Source organism: Pteropus vampyrus, unplaced genomic scaffold (assembly GCF_000151845.1).
Source record: "Pteropus vampyrus isolate Shadow unplaced genomic scaffold, Pvam_2.0 Scaffold167, whole genome shotgun sequence".
Classification (NCBI taxonomy): Eukaryota; Metazoa; Chordata; class Mammalia; order Chiroptera; family Pteropodidae; genus Pteropus; species Pteropus vampyrus.
The window spans coordinates 865,742-873,076 of record NW_011888948.1 but is presented as its reverse complement, the minus strand read 5'-3'; the positions used below and the strand labels follow the sequence as shown (position 1 = coordinate 873,076).

The 7,335-nt window shown below is 32.0% G+C and overlaps 1 protein-coding gene across 1 annotated transcript in view; it reads left to right on the top strand.

The window, feature by feature from the left end:
• Positions 1-1,505: 1,505 nt before the first annotated feature.
• Positions 1,506-7,335, top strand: part of KPNA3 (karyopherin subunit alpha 3) — a 39,500-nt gene continuing 33,670 nt past the window's right edge. Inside the window, exon 1 of the mRNA XM_011370318.2 lies at positions 1,506-1,551. Coding sequence (XP_011368620.1) covers positions 1,510-1,551 — 42 coding nt within the window. The 5' untranslated portion in view covers positions 1,506-1,509. The remainder of the gene's footprint in view (positions 1,552-7,335) is intronic.

The window sequence follows — 7,335 nt, the reverse complement described above, 5'->3', positions numbered from 1 at the left end:
ACATGCTGCCTGGATTTCTTTTTATTATGCATCATCTTATAACAATTCGTAAATAATTAAGTGTAGTAGTTGTTGCAATGAAAATTTTTTTCTTCTGAGTTCCAGTAACAATTGGATTAGATATTCATATAGCAGATTTTAACAATGATGCAGTTCATAAAGACAACTTAGACATATCAAGTAACGCTTCACTAGTATTTGTATTTGAAGATTGCTGAACATTTATTACCATTTTATATGATGAATGTATACAGAGAACATTATTAATAGTATTGAGGTCAAGATATAGAAGCATATTAAATATAGAATTAGACTCAAGGCTCTCTTTCTACTGTTGAACCCTATTGGTGATAATAGCTGTATCAGTGCATCATTCCATCACATTAAATAAATGCTACTAATTTGAATTTTGTTTGGCAATATTATTTACATTTAATATATATCTATATATAAGCAAAAGCTTATATATAGATTAATATTTCCACATATTTATCAAACTTTATAATTTGGTTTCCATGGAATTTTTTTTCCCTAAAAAGGGATAATTGTATCACTACAGTTTAAGAAAACTTGACAGAGATACTGTAACAAAAGAATTGTTTAATAAAATAGCATACTGAATCTGGCAGTATATTAAAATAATAATATACCATAACCATGTAACTGTTATGTAGCCTTTATTCCAAAAAATGTAAGAATTTTACCCAACTTACATATGTTATAAAATAATCCATCATATCAATACGTCAAGGTGAGAGGGGTTATCTAATCATTTCAGTAATTCCTAATAAGGATACTTCTTTACCTTTTGATACAAAATATCTTCCCAAACTTAATTTTTATTTTCATGTGGCTTTAAGGTCATAACAGTAAGTTGTTTACTTTTTAAAAATATGAATCATTTGAGATAGAATTCATTGGTTGCAAATGTCAAAAACCAGTTATGCTGACTTAAAGCCATAAGAGGTAGTTCATAGAATTGAATAGGGACGCCGTAGAACTGGAAAAAGTCCAAGATATAGGCATTATTCACTACCTGGTCTTGTATGGGGTTTCTTTCTTTCTTTCCTTCCTTCCTTCCGTCCGTCCGTCCGTCCGTCCTACTTTGCTCAAGGTTCAGAGTTACAGAGGAGAGAATTCTGTTTTCATAGTTTGAGTCTCATGCCCTACTTAAACTAGGAGAGAGACATACTTTAATATGCCTTTCGATCAAGACTGTACACAAGAGAGTATACAGTTCCCCCAAAGAAACTCAGGTGCAGTTAGGAAAGGAGAATGGATCCTAGGAAGCCACCTCTGCTCCCTACAAAATTAACAAACAGCTATCCAGTAAAATAGACAGAAGTTTTGACTTAACTTCCTGTAGTTTATTATTTAAAGTCTAAAACTAATCAATCCTTACAGATTACTTGAACAAATTACTTGAAAAAAAATTTTAATCTTAAATTTGTACACTAGTAGGATCAATATTTACATACTTATGTAATTTTAATTTTTATTTTTCAGACAATGCGAAGACACAGAAATGAAGTGACAGTTGAACTGCGAAAGGTAAGGGCAATTTGCATTTAATAAAAATTAGTAGTTGTTTCTGATTTTAAAATTCTATGTAATTTGAATAATGAAAATACTATAGCAAATTAGTAGTCATCCCAAAAACCACACAGCAAAAAATATATCATTAAGTAGTTTATAATAGCATATAACTATAATAGCTTCCACTTATTGAAGTCCTAGGTATTATATAAAGTACTTTACTATTATCGTTGAAATTTTCAAAACATCTTGTGAAGTTAGATACTCTTTAGTTTTTTTCTTAATATCCTCTTTCTGTGGGCTGTGTGCTGGACCAGATTCCTCCACCTTCTTCATGTAAAAGTTATACATACTTGCTAAAGATACTTTAGAAAAATAAATAAAAGTAGAATAACCATACTAATATTTTACCAATTAAATGCAACTACCGTTAAAATATATCATATTTTCTTCCCTTATTTTTGGAAGACTTTAGAGTTATCCTCATCAGATTGTGTTTTCATGAAAGCACATTTTATTTGAAGCAAATATTTTAACTGCCGGTCAATGAAATATACATACTTAATTCTCTCTATATACATGTACACTTAAAATGGAATTGAAGTTTATTTCTAAATCTTTGTTTTTGTCTTAGATTAGATCGTTTTTTTTTTTATCTAATTTACTCCTGAAACTCCTGTATTAAATTATCATCTTGAAACTTTTCATTTTTAGAAGGAAGGTCTTGATTTTGAGAATACACTCTCTCAGTGAGTCACTACAATTAAGTATACCTGTGCATTTATTTACTTACTAAGTATTTAATATCGGCTTTGTTATGTATTTTTGCCTGGTATTGATGTTGTGCTCATTGATATTGTGTATAGTTCCTGAAATCCATCTCCTGTATTCATTTTCCATCATTTTTAATCAAATTTGAAAAAATATCTGCTAATTTCAGTGTTCTTTCAACTTCTTAACTTTTTCATGAATACTTACAGATTAACAATAGTGATTTGGCAATTATATTTTCAACTTTTTTTATATCCTTCAGTCATTTGGACTAGAGAAGTGAACTAAGCCTTAGACTAATAAATAAAGTAAGGTGAGCTTCTTGTCAATCTTGACATGTTGTACTCAGCTTCTTTTTTTTCCTTTTTATTAACATATAAAATACATACAAAAAAAGTCAACACATCTTAAGTGTACAGCTTGGTGAATTTTCACAAAGTAAACACATCTGTGTAACTAGCTCCTGATTCTAAAAGACCATTACCTGTATCCCAATGCCCCTTTCCAGTTACTACTTTCCCCAAAGGTAACCATTATCTTTATTTCTAACACAATAAATTATTTTGCATATTTTGAACTTTATATAAATAGAATGGTATATGCCCTTTAGTGTCTGGTTTTTCATTCTTCACGTGAAGATCATTCTGTTTAATAGAGGCAATAACAATAACATTGGAATTAAGTAAGTATTTATTGTCATCTGTTAACATTACACCAGCTGTTTCCAGATGTGGGCTTTTATTTTTCCTTAACTTTTCATGCTTGTAATACAACTATAAAACTTTATATTGGACCTGGTATTATCCAGAATTTTCCCCTTGTTTTAAGTTTTGTAGCCCTTCTAATATGCTTATAAACGAAAGCTATTCACTTATATTTGGTTATTTGTTCCTTCTTGTATAGTTGTGTTGTTCTGTATTTGTAGAATTAAAAATTCTTGCTTTTCAGAGCATATCTTTTTTAATACCCACCTGGTTACCTTGGAGACATCTTAATTCTTTTATTGTCTTCTGGATAACATTGTTTCCTTTCCAGTTACCACAGTTAGTTCCAAAACATCCTTGTTGGAGGGCCAAAAAAAATTAACTAAAATCTCAAGCAGTTCCTTATTTCATATTTCATATTTCCCTAAGTAAGCAGCAGAAAGTGAACCCTTCCTAAACTTCAGACAGAGCTTAATTGGTTTTGATATGATTCTGTAGAGGTGTGGAGAGCACTTCAAGAGAGGATTCCTCCACTGTTTATCATCAGTGTCTGATTCCAGCATTGCTATTTTTATATATCCAGTGAGGAGAAAATCGCAGTGTTATTACTGACATTGAGATTCTTGAAAATACAAGAAAAGAAAGCTAGTCTCCAGTGTTTCATAGATGAGCTTACCCATTTTTATTAGATCGTAAGCTTCTGAAGTGAAAGAAATAACCACACACATTTCCCATCTCCTGTCCCAAATACTCCCAAGTTTCCCAGCCCATCCCAAAATACCTAGTCAGATTCTAGACATGTCATTGGTACTCATTAAATGCTAATATTCAGGAATTGAATTGAATTATAATATCTTAAAATTTTGCTTATATTTAAAACCTTTATTGAGGTCTTAAGAAAAATACCTTAGATATAGAGCAGTGCTACTCAAAAGTTCTGATCGGTGACATGTTAGGGGACTTGTATCAAATTATTAAACAAGACATTCCTTCCTTTACCAAGAAAGTTTTCTCTACTTAAATAAATAAATAACATAACTAAATAGTATGTTTAGTTTCACAATCGATTTCTAGCATTGAGCTCCTTATCTTATGGCAGACCTGTAACAAATAGTTCGAGGAATTTTAGCCAGTCCAAGGACCATACTTGAAATGTAAATGTTCAATGAATAATGCCTCATAAGTTGAAAATCAGTGCAAAGCCTGTCACTGGCATTTTTAACTTCGGTATATTAAATTTGATATAATTTTCTCTTAATGATTGATTGATAAGTCAGATATTCTAATAAGACTTTACTTTCACTTGACCTGAGGTGGGGGAGGTTATGTTTTTACATAAAGAAAAACACCAAAATGTCCCACTTGACTGATCAGGTCTGGCACTTGATTTAGTTGTTTGACTTTTTAGTAAAGTATCTCTTTTTTTGACATAGTCTAAAATCCCAATGTTAATAAGCAAAAAAATAAAAATAAAAATAATGTGATTACATCAATTTATGCAGAAAAGGCATTTGACAAAATCTAATATTCATTCCTGGTAAAACTTTCAACAAATTAGAAATAGTGGAAATTACCTCAACTTGATAAAGACCGTCTGCAAAATACCCACAGCTAACATCATACTTAATGGTGAAACACACTGCTTTTCCTCTAAGATCCAGGAACAAGGCAAAGATGTCTGTTCTCACTGCTCTTATTTAACCTAGTGCTGGAAGTTCTAGCCAGTGTCATAAGTCAAGAAAAGAAATCAAAGGTATGTAGTTTGGAAAGGAAGAAATAAAACTGTCCCTATTTGCAAATAACATGGTTTTCTATGTAGTAAGTCTCAAAGAATCTACAAAAAAGTTCCTAGAACTACTAAGTGACTTCAGCAAGACCACAGAATACAAGATCAACATATAAAGTCAGTCACTTATATATGCTAACAGTGAACATGCATAAACCAAAATTAAAAGCACAATGCTATTTATAGTCACGCCAAAGCAAATATTTTGGTACACATTTAAAAAACATGTACAGGATTTGTATGCTGAATATTATAAAATGCTGATGAAAGAAATCAAGTAAGTCTTAAGTAAATGGAGAGACATATACTGCGGTCATGGATTAGAAGAGTCAACATAGTAAAGATGCCTATTCTTAAATAGATCTGTTGGTTTAATGCATTTCCTATCAAATTCACACCAAGATTTTTGAAGACATAGACAAGCTTATTTTAAAATGTATATGAAAAGTCACAGGCTCTAGAAGAACTCAAATAATTCTGACAAAGAATTAAATAGGAGCAGTTTTCCAACCCAATATTAAAGCTTACAGAAAAGCTACAGTAATGAATTCTGCATGGTGTTGGAATAAGGTAGACATATAGATCTGTAGAACAGAAGATAGAACGCAGAAATAAACCCACACAAATACACCTAACTGATTTTTGGCAAAGGTGCAAAACTAATTCAGTAGAGGAAGGATAGCTTTTCAACAAATAATACTAGAACAATTGACATCCATAAACAAAAAAGGAAAAAAAAAGACCAACCTAAATTTCACACCTTATTTTAAAGCACACACACACAAAATGGATCCTAGCCATGAATGTAAAGCAGAAAACTATAAAATGTTTAGGGGAAAAAAAATGAAGGAAAATCTTCAGGATCTAGAGCCAGGCAGAGTTCATAGACTTGACGATAAAAGCATAATCCAAAAAAGGAGAATTGGATATTAACAAATTAAAATTTTTGCTTCGAAAGCCCATGTGAAGAGAATGAAAAGACAGACTAGAAACTGGAGGAAAACCACATATCCAGTGCAGGACTAGCATCCAGCATATACAGCAGATGCTCAAATAATACTGGTTTTGTTCAGAGTCATTTTATCCGACCTCATTTCATTCAGCGTTGTTTCACTGTAACATGGATGAGATGCCACAGGAACTTATATCAGCCTGTGATAAAAGTGGTTTCATTATATGTCTTTTTGTTTAAAGTTGCAGAACCTATTGACGTTAAGGGAGGACTTAACTGTATAATGAACTCTTAAAGCTCAATGGTAAAAAAAAAAATTAGAAAATGGACAAATGATATGAAGAGACATTTCATTGAAAGAGTTATGCAGATGGAAATCATCATTATGATGATGATTATTCATGCCAGTCAGGGAAATACAGATTAAAACCAACTAAGCATTTATCAGAATGGTTAAAATTTTAAAATGGTGACACTACCAAATGCTGGCAAGGATGCAGAGAAACTGGATCATTCATACAGTGCTGGTGGTAATGTAAAATGGTGTAATCACTCTGGAAAACATGCAACTACTGTACAACCCACCAGTCACACTCCTAGGCATTTACCCAGAGAAATGAAAATGGGTGTTCCTACAAAACGTGAACATGAATGTTGATATCAAAACCTGGAAATAATCCAGATGTCCTTTAAAGGGTAAATAGTTAAACTGTGGTATATGTCCGTACCATGCAATACCACTCAGCAGTAAAAAGGAACAGACTATTGATATAAGCAACAACTTGTTTGAATTTCCAGGGAATTATGCTGGGCAAAAAAAGCCCATCACAAAAAAAAAAAAAAGGTTCTATACTGTATGATTCTATTTATATAACATTTTTGACATGATAAAATTTTAGAAACAGAGGACAGATTAGTGGTTGCCAGGGGTTCGGGGGTTGGGAGGTGGGAGGGAGATGGTTTTGCTTTCAAAAGGGCAACAGGAGGGTGTCTTCCTTTTTTGGTATGGTTCAATATCTTGACTACTGATACTGAACATATACATATATGGTGGATACATATACACAAAATTGTGTAGACCTTAATATACATAAACACACATAGAATAAATACAAGTAAGATGGTAAATCTGAATAAGATCAGTGGATCATATCAATGTCAGTGTCCTGGTTGTGATATTATATAGTCATGCACCACTTAACAATGGGAATACATTCTGAGCAATGTGTTCTTAGAGGATTTCATCTTTGCACAAACATCATAGAATATAGTTACACGCACCTAGATGGTTTAGCCTACTACACACCTAAGCTATGTGGTATAGCCTATTGCTCCTAGGCTACAAGCCTATACAGCATGCTTCTGTATAAAACAACAGGAGATTAAATGAAGCACAAGAGAAAATGATGCAGTCAAGAGACGTGTCAAACACGATGTATGAGGCTGCTGTTAGTGTAACAGGGCATACTGTTTTACAGCAAACTTTTTTTATAAGTAGAAAGAGTACACTCTAAAATAGCAATAAAGAGTATAATATAGTAAATACATAAATCAGTAACATAGTCATTTATTATCATTATCAAGTA